Raw genomic sequence first — 18,884 nt, forward strand, 5'->3', positions numbered from 1 at the left:
CCTACCTCCAGTGTCAGTATCCCATGATTTTAGGTGCACAACCTTGATAGTAATAAAGGAATTATGCAACTAAGCAGCAGTAGGCAGAGCATGAATACTGCTCACTGAGCAAACATCGGCAGAGTTCAACCGTTGTACCAATGGTGCAACGCCCAAGTTTTTTTTTTTTTAAATGTCTTGATAGGTAAGGGGGAAAGGTTTTGTATATGAATTAGATTTATTCACTTTCGGTTAAATTTTATATTTAGCTTAAAATACATGATTTAGATTTGGAATTGAATGAAGATCACGGAAATCAAGTTTATTTTTCCATTGGCCTTACAGTTTTTGAACTAAACGTAAACGAATGAAAACTAAAGTTGGTTCGCTAACAGCACTTTGTTTTCGTTAATTTAAAAAACAGGTAGTATAACGAGAAAAACAATAACCTAATCGAAATCATCGTTCAATTTGGATTATGCCTTGTGAATTTTGTCGAAATCCAAGAGATATCGTTTTTTGCAGATTTGACAAAAGTGGGAAGGAATACCCTTCCCACTTTTTCATTTTTGGGCAAATTCTATATTTTGCGTAAAATACATGATTTTGATTCAGAATTGAATGAAATTCAAGGAAATCGAGTTCATTTTTCCATTGGTCTTATAGTTTTTGAAATAAACGTAAAAAATCAAATTTGGGTTTTTGGGACATAGCGTTCGTGATTCAGGGCAAATTTCAGAGAATTCATTAAAGTTTTACATGTTTTGTTGTTTTTCTTGAAGCTGCACCTGCACCATTAGGATTTATATTTTGTGAGTTTCTTAAATTAAAAGTGGGTGCAATAAAAACCACTCTGATTCGGTTTAATAAAAAAACCGCTTAATTGATGGGAAAACGAAGTTTACGAAAATCAATTTCATTTTCACGCTATGCTTGTAAATTTTTTGGTTAAAAACTTAAAACTGAATTTAAATTCAAAATTTCAAAGATTTTTTTAATTCGAGGTTTTCAGACATGATTTGGCAACATTCTTCATTTTTCCCAGTGTTGCCACGGTCATTGTGCATTAGCAGTTTCACGTAATGGCGCCTGTCAAGCTGTCATATTGTCAGGTTTTTAACTAGTAAAAAATGCCTGTTAATCATTTTGTGGTGCTATTGCGATCCGATTCTCGTACAAACAAAGAAACAGCCTTTTTGAAAGTTGCCATCTCAATTCTTACGTATTTATACAGTTTTAGCTCGTAGGAAACGTTGTGCAATCTGCACGAATGTCTCGCTTTCAATTCTAACTGTTGCGCCGAATATTGTATTGCGTTTGTCGCTCTTTGATGTTTTAGTTAATTTCACGGACATGCTAGTAACTTCTTACCACCGGATGAAGCATTTTAGTTAAATTTTATGATCTTGCCATTAATGAATTAGTATCACGTAGAAGCATTCTGTCTCTCGACAGCACTGTGGTACAGTAATGCCATGGCTTTATAGTTAAGTTGACTTATAGTAGACTTTGTAGTTAGCGTAATAGTTAATACACTGAAAATTTAAATTTTTTTGTACCAACCTGAGGGGCAATTTTTCACAACACACACGATTGTTTGAAAGTTGGTTTTCCACTAGAAGTCATTTGGATGTACAGTGCAGTATAATTGCATGTTATTTCTTTCAGTTTTTATATGCTGTAAGAAATTTTTCCATATCTTTAGGTTTAGTTCCTATACTCAGCCCTACAGTGTGCAAAAATAGGCAAATTCTGCACATTGTGCTCATCTGTACGATGCCAGATTCACGTTAGCAATCTTGAAATGGCCTATCAACAATAATTTGGGTTTATATTTGGCTTTCATATGCAAATCTGTGACAAATATTTATATTACCTAAACTTTTATTGAACATAGGACTACACAGTGTTAAAAATCTCTTCACTTAAGAAAATGTGTAACTGGAATTTCTTTAGATGGCTCTTGTATCGTAAATATATTCCTGCTTCTTGGAACAAGGAACATAGCATGTCTTGATGCCAACCAAGTGTCATTGGAAAGATTGTAAAAAGATGTTAAAGGTATTTGACAAATGTGTAATCATGTTAATAAAGTGACTTTTTTGTATTCTTAAATTAGCAGGAAAAACCTAAAATTGGAGGATGATACATTTGTTTCTCATTACAAGTTTTGTAAAACAAATGGAAAATTGGTAAAATGAAACAACGTGTGACCTAATAATTTAAATAAATTGTTTTCAAAAGTGGATATTGATTCCAAATCTTCAGTTTCCCAGGCAGACACCCATCCACAAAGCCATGGGTGACAGATGATATTCACAGCGGGCATGGCTGTGTTGTAAATTGGTATCGCTTTTACAAAGCCCACATGTAGCACATGTTGCATCTACATTATATAGAAATACAGTCAATATGTTCATGTAACTCTTGGCTCTATGGTTGAGCACCGGTGTGGTGTGCCGAAAGTCTAGGATTGATTCCCTACAGATTTCAAATGCTCAATGGTTTCAAATTAGTCAATGAATCTTATACACGCAATGGTAAGAACTTTCAATTAATGTATAATTCAGAAATATAACGAGCTGAATGCGAAGTAAGACGAAGAATCTAATAGCTGCAAAAAAAAAACTAATGCCCGTTCTATGTTCAACTTCACCTAGGTACAGCATTGTGCAAGAGCAGTAGATTTCTTGAAAATATCAGTTGTAGCTCAGTGGTAGAGCATTGACTGTATAAGCTAAAGGTAGTGGGTTCGATCCCCAAGCAGCACATGTTGAATCAACTAGTGCTTAATGAGAAAGTCTTATAAAGAGCTATGTACATTCATACTTGTGGAGTAAATGGAGCTAGCATTATAATCTGCAAACAGATTCAAATGGAAGAACATGCATGAAATGTAGCAACACAAAATTTATATTTTTAAATATTTGTATTTTTTAAGTAGTAGTTAGTAGTTTAAGGCAGTGTCTCCGCTTGCCATCAACCAATACAAGCCGAGACACTGCCTCAATTGAATTTGGGCCCCCGGGGAGATTACCCGGGGCGTGGCTAAGAGAAGCCGGAAGAGGATGGAAGGTTTCGGACAAGTTTTTACGTGAGCGATTAACCGTTAATTCGGATTTGTGGGTAGCCTCTTCGCCCTCCAATGATATCATAGAACTTGAGGACCCCCACGTCCCCTTTCCGGACAGCGCACTCACAACCTTTGCTGCTGATCACAGTAGGAGTATGACCCCCTACGGGCTTATCATAAGTCAAGGGGAAACGGGGCCACAGAAAAGAAGGGAGCCCAGATATGCACTTCAATTTATAAAAATAACTTATTTTATCTTCGACATGAATCAGCGACTAAAGGTAACGTTTAGGTAGCGTTCTTCGAAATTTCCACATGCGCTTCCAAATTTTATGATTTTAAAATCTCGTTTAACTTGATGCCTCTTTTGATTCAGTATGATTATTAACCTATGTAAAGGAAACGAAACATGGATTAATATATAAACGTTTTTCAATCAATTTGTATTCCATAGAGTATTCAATAGTATTACCTCTTTTTCCGTGGAACTGATGGTATTAATTGTATTCAGCTAATGGTTTGACATGACATAGTCCGTTGCATCCTGCTCACCAGATCTCCTTGGATTTGTAACATTCATCTTGCATGGAAATCGTCGAGTCGGCATTTGGTCAATTACTTTCCTCTTTAATACATTATGTTTAGGGATGCGTTACTGGATGGTAAGTTGCCGGACGAGGCGGAATACCTCGTGCATTTGATCTGTTTGGATGCGGAGGACTTGCTAACGCTTAAATTTCCGTTCTAATGTCAAGGAAAAGAATAGCCTCTTCCGATTTACCTTTGCGGATCGATATAACATCGAGATAAGAATATTGCATCAAAGTTTTCTTTAAAAAATTTAAGATTAGTACAACTTTTTTCGAAGCACAAAGTTATCGAATTACTACTGAAAACGTGAATATCTTTACCACAACTTCTCTACCGGAAGATGGCATTCCGCCCAATCCCTTTCGATCCTCACCTAGGCCAGTCTTCCCGGGAATGAGAGAATTTCCACCACCAATACCGGAACAGTTCCAGGAACGAATCTGGCCTACTGAGCTTTTCTCCGGTGACATAAATAAAAATACAAATTGAAATGAATATTTAAGAAGCAATCGAAGAAGACATGCCAGCAACGAAATAACATTCAATAATTTAAAATCTTAAGTTACTGTATTACTTAGGGTAATTTTTAGAAGAAACACCACAGCACCCTTCGAACCAATTCTGTATTTGTTGGTGTATGGGTGCTGGTTTTTGCTGTATGGGCTATTAAATTGGCTATTAAATTGGTGGTATTTCCGCACTTCTGCGCTCACTGTGGCACATTTACAATTCGTTTATCCGCAAATCTTTATTTAAAAAAAAATCTAACCTGTAAATGTTACTAGTATAGCAAGAATTTCTTAATTTAACATTAATAATTTTACGTTTGACTTTTGGTATACCACATCTCTCTTCTGCAACAGATATTTTGTCCTTCTGCATATCGGGCGAGGGAATGTTAAATTTGACTCCAGACCCTTCAGTAGCGGATATGATTTTTTCGTTGTGCGCGTCGGTGATGAAATAGTGGTATATTTTCAGTATTTCGAATCAGGTCGAGATGAAGAGCAAAAAGGAAGTATATCAGCTAAGCTCAAACAGTACCCAGCATGCCGAGATGTGCGCAAAGAGCTTTTTCAGTGCAACAGACGGGTTGAAGCCAATTTCACTTAATGAACTGGTTTTCACTGGCACGACACTTGGGTTTTTTCGCTGAAGTCTTTTTCCAGCAGCGTTGAACATGTTGGCCAGTCCAACTTCTTCGAACAATCGAGAAACAATCAATAGCGTTAAATATTTGCGTCAAGATATAGCAGCGTTCAATTGGGATCTTTCATGTGTAGAACCCACTCGATCTTTTCTATTTTCTGCCGATTCAGAATCAACTGTTTCTGTATTACATTCTGGCAGTAATATTTTAAGGTGTACCCCTCTGCTGCTTTCATGCGGATGTAATGGATTATTCTTAGGCAGTGGAAGATAGCGATTTAAGGACAAATAGTATGACGCACGATCCAGCACTTGATTTTCGTCTCTTATAGTGTTGGGTTAATGAATTTCTCTTTACTTTCATCTGGGGTATCGTTGTCCAGTTCGAAAAAAATTTTTAGTTTCGAACACTTTTTGAAGTTTTTAACTCGGTTCTGCTTCCATATGATGAGCTATTTGATTAATTAGTTCAAAATTTACATCATCCTTTTCTGCCAATCTTTTGAAAAGCCTGCACGCCAATTAGCCCTATTTTCAGCTGACTTAGGGCAATTAAAAATTCAGACAGTAGGAAAAACTTCATGAAATCCACACAAATGGATTATACCGTCATGAAGTATAGGTTCAGTGTTGTTATAAGCCTTCTTGGGATTGACCAACAACCACTCATTCATTGTAAACTTGATTGCTTGATGGCATTTACCAGGGTGGACCTCTATATTCTCAGGTAGACAGCCCTTCATGAGGCCCTTGACATCAGTCTTGAATCTCAATTTAATCTCAGGGCTGCTCCAATACTCACATACAACAATACTCAAATACATCCAAGGGCTCCATTTTTCACTGTGTCAAATTCAGAAGAGGAAATGATCTTAGAAAGAAAAAATAAATCTGAGAAACAAGATCTACATTAAAAAGAGATTAAAAAAACAGAGAAGCCTGATGAAAATCTTGCATGCATAGTAGTGGTAACATTTACCTCATACTTATCATAGTTGCGCCCCAGTCTTAAAGTGGAAGAAAATTTTGTTCCCTGCTTTTACATCATGTGAAAAAGTGGGAAGGTAAATTCAAAAGCAGGTTGACAAGCAAAAGGTTTGCAATTGCTTTTTTGTTGATAATACCAAGGATTTATATGGTGACCTGGAAGTACCTTTATTGGTTTGAAATAAAAGTATAGAAAGAGTCAGCATTAGAGCAAATTATCAATTTTCAAGTAGCTGATGGCTACAGGCAAAGACTTTACAGGTGGAAAGTATTAACATTGTCCATGCTTAAAAAACTGATTTTCAGCTAAATAACAGTTTAGTGGCAACAAAATTAAATGTATCATAAATTTCAAATAAACATGGAAGAAAACCAATTTACCTTGTTGACGGAATGTTTCTATCTTTCAAAATTTCTTGGTTCCTTGTGTTACAATCCTATGTGCTCTTTCCGGAGAGAGCACATAGTCATAGTCTAGATGACCAATATTGTAAGTCCCATCAGACGAAAACAAGTTTGATGTTGCTGCTAGATGTTGGATACATGGTTGTCCCCAGCGATCTGGCCATTTTAAACTAATGAGAGTACCCAATTTCATAACTTAAAAATTACATATTAATTTGTAGATCTCAGGTGGGTAATGGTGAAGTATCTGGTTTAGAGATACTCAAGATGGAGCAAAATATGACTTGGAAATACCAAACAAAACAGTTTGCAACTATGTTACTGTATAACATCTTAACTTAGGAAATTTATCATAGACAAATCCCTTGTTATATTTCTTGTCACTTGAACTTGATTCAGAGATTTAAGGCAAACAAGAGGATTGAACACCGATTACGTCAATGAAGAGAAGCAGACAGAACAAATTTCCATCAACGGCTAAAATTCTGGATCACTACGTGTTCCCAACGCCACCTAAAGACACTTTTCTGATATGTTCCAAAACAGTAAATTTTTTGTTTTTCACCCCACAGTAGCTGCACCAATATTTGGGTGCAGCTACCCGAATAACAACAAAAGCCGACAAAAGTACAAATCGCAGAAAGAAGATGTTAAAGGAAGACATTAACATCTTCTATTTTTCTCGCTTTTGTCCCAAACTGGCAAACTGCGAACGATGCGCGCGCCCTCACATAGGAACAATAAATTCTATAGGGGAGCACATGATGGCCATCTAGCGGGGAAATTGGAAGTAACAGAGGTTCTTTTCATATGGAGACAGAAAAATCCCTATCAGGGAAACTTATTTCGAATACCATGGGTTTATTAAGGTGCCACCCTTTTTAGGGCGGAGCTCTGTGTATACGTTACGTTGCATATTTAAATAATCTTTTGGCCTTTGCAGGAAAATTTTCTATAATTCGACGGCAGCCTAAATTTAAATGAACTTTCTGCTGAGGTGTTCGTACGGATATTGCGTATTCACGCATTTTGATGTAAAGCATTTGCCAGTCTACTTGCATCGAAAACTTCTTGAGAAATATGCCCTTAATTATGAATTCACAGATAGGATAACGACAACATCTCGTTGGTCAAATCCAACAGCCCGCATTTTACTAATACAGATTTGGCTGTGTGTTATGAATGATGAATCGTCCTTTTTTGTGTCTGCTAAAGGCAATAAAAATAGGACATACAAAAAAAGGACGTCATTACGTTATCCATCAAATGACAATTACTACAAAACTTTAGGGAATTATTTAAGGAATAAACGGCTGCTAAGTTTTCTTGTAAATTTACTTGGTATTTTTCTTTTAGGGCTGTGATCAAACGAGTTGTTTAAAACGTGTTATTTAAAAATACAGACAGTGGACACCCCGTTAGTTATTCCGCCCTGGAAGGGATTGCCGTTAGCAATGGATGTAGCAATGTAGCATCGTCAATAGATGGTGCTGTAATATATTTAAGGAGATTGCTGGAAACCAAACTATAGCGATCGTGTAGATCTTCTTAACAAAAATGAGTCAAGTGACGTTTAGAATGATGTCGAATGTGAATCGTGTCTCCGGCTTCGGAAATTTGAAAACAAGTCGCTTAAAAAAAGTTTTTCGGCCGTATCATTCAGTAGGCTAAGCCATGCTATATGGTTATTTCGAAGCACCAGAAGCAGAAGACAAAATGCGCATATGTGCATCATCGTCTTAACTACATTTTTGAAGAGAAACTAAGTGTTTTTCAAACCTTATCCCTTTATTCGTTTTTTAATTTGTTGTTCTTGAATCTAGCAAAATAACAGTTTTGGACCTTCTTTTCTTCCTTCGAGGATTGGTTGTCAATGAACGGTAGCTGACTGTCGCAGCATTTGACAAATGACCCGTCAGCTGTGGACAAAGAAACCGCTCGTTGTCTCCAAAAAAAAAAACCGGCTCCCCCAAAAAAACATTCCTTGGTTTTCCCGGAATGGTTCAGAACTCTGTATTTAATAGTTAATCACGAGAACAAAAAGTCAAACTTCATCGCGCGCATCTACTCTGTAATCATTTCTTTTTCTTTTCGCTGGTTTTCAACGTCTCCCAACCTAGCTATTTATTATTCGTGTTCTTTCAGTCGGTTCTCAAATTTCTGCAATACATGCCAAGTATAGTTAGACGAGACTTCAATAATAACGAAGTCGAGCATGTAACAGCAGTCCAACTTTAGAATTTTTTGTTTTCTTCTTTCATTCAACTACAACATATTCTGAATGACAAACATGCGCGATTTGCTTGCGTTGATGTACACGAAGGGAAATGGTTCAGCAACTAACGCAAAATCGCTCATTCTTATACCACACAAAGGTTCCTCGAATCTGTATAGAGCGACATTTGCATACGAGACAGAACAGTTCAGACGAGTTCAGACTTGCGTATTTTGATCCTAAAGTCCATTTTACGATTAGCAACAGCATAACGTCATCGGCAAGTTTTGAATGGGATTTCGAAATTAAAGATAAAATATTATTGCTTGATCGAATAAATCCTCTATTTAACTTTTCGAGGAAAAGAAATGACTAAGATATGATGAATGAGCAGCGTATTAAATCGATCGGGTCAGCTTTATGCCTCTGGGTCGTTTTCTGAAATTCCTTTTTCTTCTAGGGGATCACAAAAAAGAAAAAAGAAAAAGAAAAGAAAAAGGTTGCCGCTTTTAGTACTAAGACTGGACTCTGCACTCAACCAGGTCCTAAATCTGATTTCGTCACGAAATCAGTACTAATCCGATCAGGAGCCGCTTACAAGTGTGGCTCATAGGATTCAAATCTTCTCCTCTTTTTTTTTTTTTCGCATCGCAAACCCTTGTTTTGTTTTTTTGTTTTTTAAACTCAGACATGATCCCTGAAGCACTTCAGAAAGGATGCTGCATCTTGGAAAACCAAAATAGACGATTGTCATGGCAGCATGTAACAAAGTTGCTTGTTACACGTTTCTCCATTGAGCACGCTGTGAGTTTCATTTGAATTTTCTGACGATAAAAAAAGAATAAGAAATTCGATCCATAAGAAGTTGAATAAAACCCTTTACCATAGTATATACTATATGGTGGAGAGAGAAAAAAAAAAAAAACTTGAATGTTAATAGAGGAGACGCGCAGCATAAGATTTGGTTTTCGTGTATAAAAGAGAAGAAAACTGAGGACAGAAAAAGCGTGTTTCGAAGCCTTTGCGCACTTAAAAAAAACATCAGATTTTCATTTTCTACGCCACGTAAAACGCAAAGGGTACCGATCTTCGTTAAAACCTATTCACTACAGCCAGAAACGAGTCACTTATTGACAGGATTCCATCCAAAATGTTTAAAAATGGATTTTCTTTCAAACAAACTATGTCCGAACCAACCGTTCAAGATTCCAAGCCACGTGTGAGATGGACTTAATCAGGCTGCTATCAGCCTTTATTCGGAGGGTCGCAGATAATTGTTGTTTGTTTTGTTTTTTTGTTTTCTTTTGTTTTTTTTTGAAGTTGGACCGTTGTGACACCCTCATCGTACCAATGATCGCCAACATCACAGCAGTTCAACAAGCCGTAAATATCAAGACAACACACGCACGTCTGAGATGCTAACCTTGCATATAAACTTGAAATAATATTTCTCACAAGCATTATAAAAATCTGACTGCCATCACAGTACAAAGTCAACGGCATACGGTGTCAGTATATCTTTGATCAGACGCAAAAATCGCAGCATTAAACTCTGCCAAATGGAAATATATTTTCCTGATAAAAACGCAGCGGAGTCTTCGCCGGTCTTCACTTAAACTGAGGCTAGGCACGCTCTTCAGGATTCCTCCGTTTTCTTTTTTTTTTTTATGGCAACATCCTTGGCTTTTAATCGAAGAAATATGTTGTAATTGGAAAAAAATATAAATAAATAAATAAAAGTTTATACTATCTAAAGAGCGCATCAGAAATTGCAATCCAGCAAAGCTATAATGGCCATGCCAGCATTCGTGCATCTTCTTTGTGTGTGTCTTCCGGATGGCCTTTCTTCGTATTTCGTAGTCTAGGTAGGCCTATACTTTATTCTGGTCGACATGATGGAACAGGTATATATACAGAGAAATTTAGAACGGAAAATATGTTTCATCGGTATCGTTACCAGACTATCGGCCAGTTCTTTTCGAAAGCCAGACGAGCCCACTTGTCTTATCCGACAAAGAGACTGAACATCGTCCAAACCAGCTTCCATAACTGGAAGCGAAGCAGCGTAGGAAAGAAAAATACTGGAACGCCACGAAGGAAGAAGTAAATTTCGTCGTAAGGCTGTACACATTGATGAATATGTCAAATGGCCTTTACGATGATGTATGACGTCATGCCCTCTTTTAAGGTTATATACACTGCTTTCCCCACATTGTATGTTGATAACACCGCATTTTTGGTGTGTGTGTGTGTGTGTGTGTAGACGTCACGTTAGTAAAAGCGATACGTTGCGTTCTATTTTGTGTCTGATTCAGGGCAGAATCTTTTTATTTATGTTAAATATACATATCCATTCAGTGGGATACATATACGCAACAGTTTGGTTCAAGTTAAAAGGGCCAGTGCTGGTCTGTGCGACGAGCCAACTGCACGGGGCTCGATCATAATTCGTTTGCATCCTCTTCTTGTAAATTTTGCTGGCAAAAACGGACTGTTACACAACGAAAAGATGTACCGTCTGCCCTTTACCAATGATGAATCACATCCTGGGAGACAAACTTATATTGCGTACATATATGTAAAGGAGCGGCATGTATAGTTTAGGGGGTATACAACATAACTGTTTCATTTTTTTTTTTAAACTTATCAAACCACGTACAAAAAAGTGACTACACTTGAAAAAAGAAGAAGAAGAAACAAAAAAAAAATCATCTTTTTTTATTCAGGGTTTGATGAAATCCGAAAACTAAATGAGCATTCTTATCAGCCCTTCGTCAGCAACCTCTCCAAATGTGATGAACAACGAAGCCCCGTGCACTGCAGGAGGTGGGAATAGTGCTTGGCTGGAATATCAAAAGCCATTCGGTTTTCCCACGCTTTTTTTTTTTTTTTTTCCTACTTCTTATGCCTCTACTGCTTCGCTGCTCTTCTCGGTAGGAGGTATCTTATGGTTCAATGCGTTTGTATATCCAGTCCTAAATAACGTATTCCTCTGAGTGGATTACGACCCTCTCTGAAATCGCATTTGAATTCCTCGTCATTGACCAATGAGCAGTAACCCGAACGCCGGTGCTTGCATCGCTAGCGTTTCGATTAAATGCCAGTGAACTTTAATTATTTGATTGCTTCCTCCGTAAGTGAAGCGGTAAATTGTATAAGTCACGTTGAACCTATATATACCTGTACTATCTCGTTGTTGAATTTGCAACAAAATTCTGCGTATATATTTTTAGTGTATATGTATTAGAGTTATATACTCTCGGACATCCAGTGCCTAGTTTCGATTCTATTTGTGGACTACAATGATTGAAGTAACGAAATTACGATCAGCCTGTGTTACGTCAACAACATCCGCCCCGACACAGCAACCGAAACATAATTTCCTTGTCTATATTTCTCGTATATACAAGAGCTCCTCTCGATGTAACATTTTGTATCCATCCTATTTACTTCCCCTTTTTTTTTTAAATACATTTTAAATCACTATCATAGCCGCTATCTAATCCTCATATATACAAGCGGAGATAGCTATTCCAACGACAAACACCACAGGGACAAGCGATGTCATGTTCGCTATCACCGAGTATAGTTCTTTTTAATAATCACGTGTATCAGTTTCACCTACCGCCTATATACCGACAGCCGATTAGTTCTGACTGGATGTTTAGTGGTTTTCAGTTACAAACCCGATCGCTTGCCAGACTATAAGTTTTACAAAGACGATCACCATCGCTTATTCATCGGATATATATAGAGTCTGGCCCTGACGTATATACTGAGGACATACAACTCAAAAGACCAGTTATATATTTTTGTTTTGTTTATCATCGTTTGCTAGGAATGAGAAAGTTAGAACTAATATAGGCTTATATATGTGTCTCGCAAACACAGAACTCTTCATTCCAATTTGAAGTTCTCTTTTAAAGTTTTTTTATTCGTTAAACGTATTTTTACTTGTTAGTTTCAACTAGGCCTATACTTTTTTTCGACTTTCTTTAGTCTAATTCAATTATTTTATTGCAGATGAAGAACGTCTTTTAGGTTTTGTTTTTTTGTTTTTTTAAACTCTGAAACTTGTACGTGTTGAATGTTCGCGCATCAAATCGTGTCTTTTGCACGTGAACTTTGAATTTTATTCGTTAACCAAAAATGACAATGTGTATAGGCTACTTGACACCGAACAGGTGAATTGAGATAATACACAGTTAGACAAGAAAAAATTTTTTTTTTTTCTAAATTAAATAAACGAATTGGTTTACTACACATTAAAGGAACCAGGTAAAGCTTTCATATACCAAATTAAAAATAAACTGCCTTTTTTTTTTTTAAATCTTTTTGTTTCCCTTGTCGTCGCTAGTTTTTTTTTTTTTTTTTCTCTTTAGATTTTCTTAGCAGACAAAGACAATAACTACTAGTCTATAGGTGAAATGGGCACCTCGAGAATACCCCTGACCTTTTAACGGCAAGAATCTCCAGAATTTCGTATTCTTCCGCCCCCTTTTTCTTTCTCTCTCTTTCTCTTAAATTCATATAATCATTAAGCACGAACAGTTCAATTGTAATAATTAAAACTTTTGATGTGCTGGGATTTAAAAAAAAGGAGAAGAAGAAGAATAATAAGAAAAAGAGGCTTGACTATTATCCTATCATTTATTCCTTTACTGTTGAAACAAACCACCAGGTTTTCCAGGTCGATTACTAACACCTGGCCGAGTCTCTCTCTTCTAAATGAAGGCAAACCCGAAAAAAAAATAATAAAAAAAAAATACAAAAATAAAGACAGGGAGCTTGGTAGCAAGCGAAGCCTAACGTCCAAACAATGCAGACGGGGAGTTCAAGAAATAAAAAAAAATAAAAATAATAATAATAAAATAAGGGGTCCCAAATTTGGTTGAATTCTTTGCCTATTTTTTGAGTAGATCATTTTGAGGCGACGAAATATAGAAATGTTTTTTGTTTTGTTTTTTTTCATTTTATGACAGGCCTATATACGTGTGGTACATATGCACAGGTAAAACCAACTTTTTCAAGTTGTTAATGCCAATTGGTCACCGTGTTGTGCGGTATTCCAACGTTTCTTTCCACCCTCTCATAAATTTCCCTCACCTCACAGAAGCCAACCTGAAAAAAAGAAAAAAAAAAGGGGGGAAATCGTAGCGGCCTACATTGTATACATGCGCCTAGAGTTCACAAACGCTTCGATATGCTGAGGGGAAGAAGAAATAAAGTGAGAGAGACTCTTTTCTGGTTGAAAAAAAAAAAAAAAAGAAAAAGAAGAAAAACAGATCAGCCGAACGAATTTCTGTCAGCCAAGGTTTCTCGTCTATATAGCGCGTTTTAACGATTTGGCGTTGGGTGCTTTAAAAATGAGTGCCATAAAAATGTCATCGTAATGAAAATTACAGCCAGGTAAACCATATATATATATATAAGAAACGGCCGCTTGTCTTTTTGTTTTTTTTTTTGTTTTTTTTTCTCTTTCTTCTTCCTTCAGTTGCATTGTGTGAATTGAGAAGCCAGTCATATAGACATTGTATATAACCTATACACACTTTGCACGTATATAGAAACTCAATTTTGGGTTGACGGCCAATGTTCAGACTTATTCTTTTATTTTTTTTTTCTTCAAAATTGAGTTACTCACTTTAGGTTAAACCCGAAAGAAATTATATAGCTGCGTTATTGTCTTGTTTTATACTTGTAACAAGCTACTGATTTGTTTTTATAAGCCTAAAAAGAAAGAAAAAAACAAAAAAAGGGCCACTCTATTATAGGCCTACGAATGAATTTATGGCAGATAGATCAATAAAATCATTTTGTTTTTGTTTTTGTTTTTTCTTCTTCTTTTAACACGAAACATTTGTTTGTTGACACTCTGCTGGGGTAGTATATATATATACAGTTTTGTCTTTAGAGATAGAACTTTAGGATGTTCTGACTATTAAGGAAAGACGAAACGTTGGGTTTCGAAAACAAGAAATGTTCCTTTTATTGACATTTTACTTTATTATCGGATATAACAAGTTATTTACAGTCATTTACAGATATTACATTTCACACATAGACGTCACGTTTTGGGATGCTGAAACTTGGCCGATTTGATATCTTACAATATACAGTCTAGATTTTAGCATGACGAAAACAGATACAAAGTTGGGGATCGAAAAAAAAAAAATATGAATAATAATTCAAAGAATGAACCCAAAAATGAAAAACGTAGATCAAAGAAAGACTGTCGCGTTTGTGCTCGGACAAAAAGAACGAAAAAAAAAACAAAAAACAAAACAAAACAAAACAAATACGTTTGTTGACATTGGTAGTATAGCAAAATGGTTAAGTACAAATTAGGATTGATTTCGTTTTCACTGTCCAAGGCGATGGATTCAATGTGGAGTTGGACAAGACAGTCGACGTTGTTCTTTTTAATGTCAGACTAGTGTCGTTATGCAGTCCTTAACCTCTGCACTAGTTGGTCGCAACGGGAGGAAGAAAAATGAAGTATCGTTTCGATATAGATCGAAATTCTTGGAACATTTTCAGGCACGGGGCCATTCAAGGACTTGGACGTCGTTAAATGTAAATACCAAGTCATCAATGGGATACACGTCGCATATATATCGCCTTGAACAGTTTTATTTTTTATATTTTTTTTTTTGGGGGGTGGGGGCGGGAAGTCGAAGGAAAAAAAAACAAAAGAAAAGCGGGGAAACCATTTGCGAGTTTTGAGACCTCGTTCGCAAATCAAGAGAAAGCTAGAGGCCCAAGCTAATTACCGATAGACGGGCAAAGTTTTTGCTCGTTTCTTACCTGAATGACATTTCAAATATTGAATGCCATCAGTTTCTTGGTTGAATGTTGCCTTCTTTTCCTCCTCCTCCTCTCTAGTGGCCATCATAAAAATTTATCAGACTGAACACAAGAGAAGGGAAATACATTTTGCTTTTTGGGTTGAGGATGGATGCGGAGAGAAACTGGAAAACTGAATCTTTGCTTGAAAAGAAAAATGGCCGTAGGGAGACGTCATAAAATGCCATTTACCTTTTTTTTTCTTTTTTCTTTCTTTTTTTAAAAGGTGAAATAGAGCCGGGGTACCCTCCCTTCGACTATAGCCAATGGTGAATGGGTAGTACAGTTCCACCAGCACATTCCTTTCTGCAGCCTCTCCTTCCGCTGACCAGTTTTTGTTTTGTTTTGTTTGGCCCCCCTTCTTCTTCTTCTTCCGATGTCTTTGCAGTCCTATTGTCTCCAATCGACTTCTTAGATTGGCCACGATGATTTATGGTTTTTCTTTTCTTTTTTTTTTTTTAACGGAAACTGTAACGAATTTTTACCGTTTTGCAATTGAAAAGAAAAGAAACAGAAATGGGCGTATGATTTGAACAAAGACGACAGGTCCAAATAGATTTCTGATTCTCCGTTCGACTTCGTCCACCTGGTTGACCCTGCAGATTTTGTTGTTTTTTTTCTTTCTTTTCTCTCCATCAAAAAAGAAAAGAGAAACATTCAGCTGTTTCAATTTTGGAGAAAACTGGCGACGATTGCAGACAAGTCGAAATCAAGTTGTATCTTGTTGTGAATGCAGTTTCATTATGATTATTATTTTTGTTTCTTTTTCAAATTCTCCCCACGATTTTTCAATTAGCCAGTCCTTGCGAATGGAATGCGCAGTATATCCATCATCTCCATCTTTTTCGACGTCATTTCTTTTCCTTTTATTCCTTTTGATCTGTCAATATAACGAGTCGTTGCGCTTAGAAACAACAACAAAAAAACCAAACACACAAAACAAAAGAACGACGAACGAAGCCAGTAAGAAATCATTACTGCCCGATCTTGTCTTTGATGTTTTCGTTCAAGTTATGTATCACGTATTTCAAGGTTCACACAAACATGAAAGCGCACCACTTTTGTTGTTGTTGTTTTTTCCTTTTGTTTTGTTTTTTTGAGTTGTTTCTTGTTGTTTTCTTTTAGGAGCCGTAAAGAGATTGACATTTAGCCACTTGATCAAGGACTTGATCGATACGATAATTGAGTGTCTTGATGCTCTTCTCCGGCAGGAAAGGTAGGAAATCGAGCAACGATGGATCGCGAGTTTCAAACATGTGGCGCAATAGATTGCCGACGTTCTTATTCGATTGCAACTGTCGCAGCGAGTCGACGGTGGATCGTCGGAAGACGCACAACGAATCGAGCAGACTCTTGTGATAGACTTCGTACTTGTCCAGCAGCCGATAGCCGTGCAGTAGGCCACTTTCGTTGTCCAGAAAGACGAGCAAACCCGTTCGTGAATCGCGTGCCAGATTGTGAGCCGGTGAATCCATCATGGCCGGATTCCACTGCATGTTGTACATGTTGTTCACCATCCTGTCCAGGTTGGCTGTCAGGTAGTCGAGGACCAAAAGGTCCGACCATTGAGCCAACGTTATCAGCTCGTCGCGTCCCGCCTTGTCCTCCAGTTTGTGATGCTCAACATCGGACGGATTGAGATGGCGATCGCGGCCGCGAAACTGAACAGGTATGTAGGCCGGCTCCAGGTCGTTGAGAAACTGCGTGTACACCACCGGTCGGTCGTCTGTCCACTGGGCTTGACTGAGCGACGATTGAACGTTAATCCATTGGCGGTCTAGCGGCCGGACCAGGCCCAGGGAGGACGGCGGCAGATTGCGCAAGCCGAGCAACTGGCTCAGGTAGAAACTGAAGATTTCGCCTTGGATTTGATCGTAGTTTTGGCGGTAGCGGCAACACGATTGGCGCCCGCTTTCGAACGTGATCAGCCGATTCTGCATGCGGCCGCAGCCTTCCTCGACGCGGCTGATTGGACTTTGATGGCTGAAGTCGCGCCACTCTTTGGCGTTGTGCTCGTCGAAGCCGGTCGGCAGGACGTCCTCGACGGCACGTGACCAGAAAATACCTTTGACAGCGTCAGCCAAGATGGTGGCGTGTGGCGGCGCTTCACTGGCCGTCGCCAGCCAAGACGTTTGCGGCTGAACGAAGCTGACAACGTCGGCCGTTGCTGCCTCTTCTTCCGTTGACGCAGCGCCATCCGGCTGACTGGGACTTTTGAGTGACATTCGACGTTGCGCCGCCAGCATTTGCTTCTCCTTCTTACGCAACTGCCATTTGCTTTTGGCCGGTGGGCGCGTCGCTACGCTGCCATTCGTCGCAGTCAAATTGAGAGGCAGGTGGACGATGATTGGCGATTTAGCCTCCGCCGGCCAGGAGGTCAGCAGCGTGTTGTTGATCTCGTTGCCGCCGGAAGACGCGTAGATCATCGGCAGGGCGACCCCGACGCCAACGCCCAGTACGAACGCCAGACAGGTGGTCAAGTAACAGAGCCACCTGGACGCCCGATGAAAGCCACTTGTGTGCTGGCCGCCGAAAAGGCCGCCGCTCTCGGCCGTCACGGCCGGGTCTCGTGACACGCATTCGACAGACAACGAAGGCTCCATGTCAAACAGAGAGCTAGTCCTGCGCATTCGCAAACTCGTAGTCAAATACTGGAGTGAGAGCATCGCTTCAAGTACATGTTCTCCAACCATTTGTAGGTGATGCACATAATCACTAAACAACCAAGACCATCACTTGAAACCTTTTTTTAATTATGCCTCTTTTTCGAAACGATGGGCCACTAGACGCACGCCACTCGCCGTCCAAATTCTCCGATATCAACTCGATTCGATTCTTCGATTTCGACAACGAAAAACAATCAATTTCTTGCGTCACTTGTCTTTCAAACAGACAATTGTTGACTTGAACAAGTCACTTGTGTGTAAACGGGTGGGCTTTTCAAACGCACACAAAAACAAAAACAAAACAGAGTAATCAAATCTAAGTAGCGGGAGAGAGAGACAGAGAGAAAGAGAGAGAGTCTATCAGAACACCACTCTAACTGACTTCGAGACTCGTTCTGCCTTGAGTAGGACAGGTAAGCCGTCACCTGACTCGCGTTTCCTGCTCGGTTGCAGCCAATAGACGGTCGACTAGCACCTCCCTCTTTCGCCCTGTTCGTTTCTTCTTTTTCTTTTTCTTTTTTTTTCCTTTTCCAGTCTATAAGAGAAACACCTCTGGCGCACCGATGGATCGCTGCTGCCCCGTCATACACACAGCAAGCTCCTCCTAAGGCAGCTGAATAGTACAGCCAGTTTTCTTGGCGCTGGCTGTGTAGCAGTATCCAGCATATATAGACACTGTACACAACTTTTGACTTATAAATTAAAGAGGCAATCCTGGGGGCATAAACCTCCTCTTCTCGTTGCCTCCTCCCACATAGTTCTTTCATTCTTTTTTATTTTTTTTTTTTCTTACTTTCTTCCTTCTTCCCATTACGACTTACAAGTTAAAGGAAAACAAGGAAAGAAAAACAGAAAAATACGTCGCGCAAACATTCCTCAGATTCGCCTTTCCACACGTTTCCTGAAATGAAATCAACAACAACACAAAATGGCTAACGTCTCGTAGCCTTTCGTTCGTTTTTTTTTTTTGTCT

At 38.5% G+C, this 18,884-nt stretch overlaps 1 protein-coding gene and 2 long non-coding RNA genes across 24 annotated transcripts; 1 reads left to right on the forward strand and 2 right to left on the reverse strand.

Moving 5' to 3' along the window:
* Window positions 1-1,038: 1,038 nt before the first annotated feature.
* Window positions 1,039-2,403, forward strand: LOC116930134. Of its 5 annotated transcripts, none has more exons than XR_006647007.1 (4): window positions 1,039-1,806; window positions 1,877-2,040; window positions 2,099-2,186; window positions 2,248-2,403. It is a non-coding gene; the product is annotated as an uncharacterized LOC116930134 (long non-coding RNA). The 5 variants fall into 5 exon arrangements; XR_006647000.1 differs by having other exon boundaries at window positions 2,099-2,171; XR_004398264.2 differs by having other exon boundaries at window positions 1,039-1,611; window positions 1,685-1,806; window positions 2,099-2,403.
* An 870-nt stretch (window positions 2,404-3,273) lies between these two features.
* On the reverse strand, window positions 3,274-6,900 carry LOC116923205. Of its 18 annotated transcripts, none has more exons than XR_006644648.1 (6): window positions 6,161-6,900; window positions 4,486-5,945; window positions 3,964-4,424; window positions 3,741-3,833; window positions 3,525-3,677; window positions 3,274-3,441 (listed from the first exon to the last, which is right to left on the reverse strand). It is a non-coding gene; the product is annotated as an uncharacterized LOC116923205 (long non-coding RNA). The 18 variants fall into 18 exon arrangements; XR_006644649.1 differs by adding an exon at window positions 3,834-3,882 and having other exon boundaries at window positions 3,525-3,754; XR_006644646.1 differs by having other exon boundaries at window positions 3,525-4,424; window positions 6,161-6,340; window positions 6,621-6,900.
* Window positions 6,901-14,363: 7,463 nt separating this feature from the next.
* LOC116935879 (extracellular serine/threonine protein kinase four-jointed) lies at window positions 14,364-18,381 on the reverse strand. Its single transcript, XM_045179500.1, has one exon. The coding sequence runs from the start codon at window positions 17,936-17,938 to the stop codon at window positions 16,367-16,369; it is 1,572 nt and encodes a 523-aa protein (XP_045035435.1). The 5' UTR covers window positions 17,939-18,381; the 3' UTR covers window positions 14,364-16,366.
* Window positions 18,382-18,884: the final 503 nt, after the last annotated feature.

Source organism: Daphnia magna, linkage group LG1 (assembly GCF_020631705.1).
Source record: "Daphnia magna isolate NIES linkage group LG1, ASM2063170v1.1, whole genome shotgun sequence".
NCBI lineage: Eukaryota > Metazoa > Arthropoda > Branchiopoda > Diplostraca > Daphniidae > Daphnia > Daphnia magna.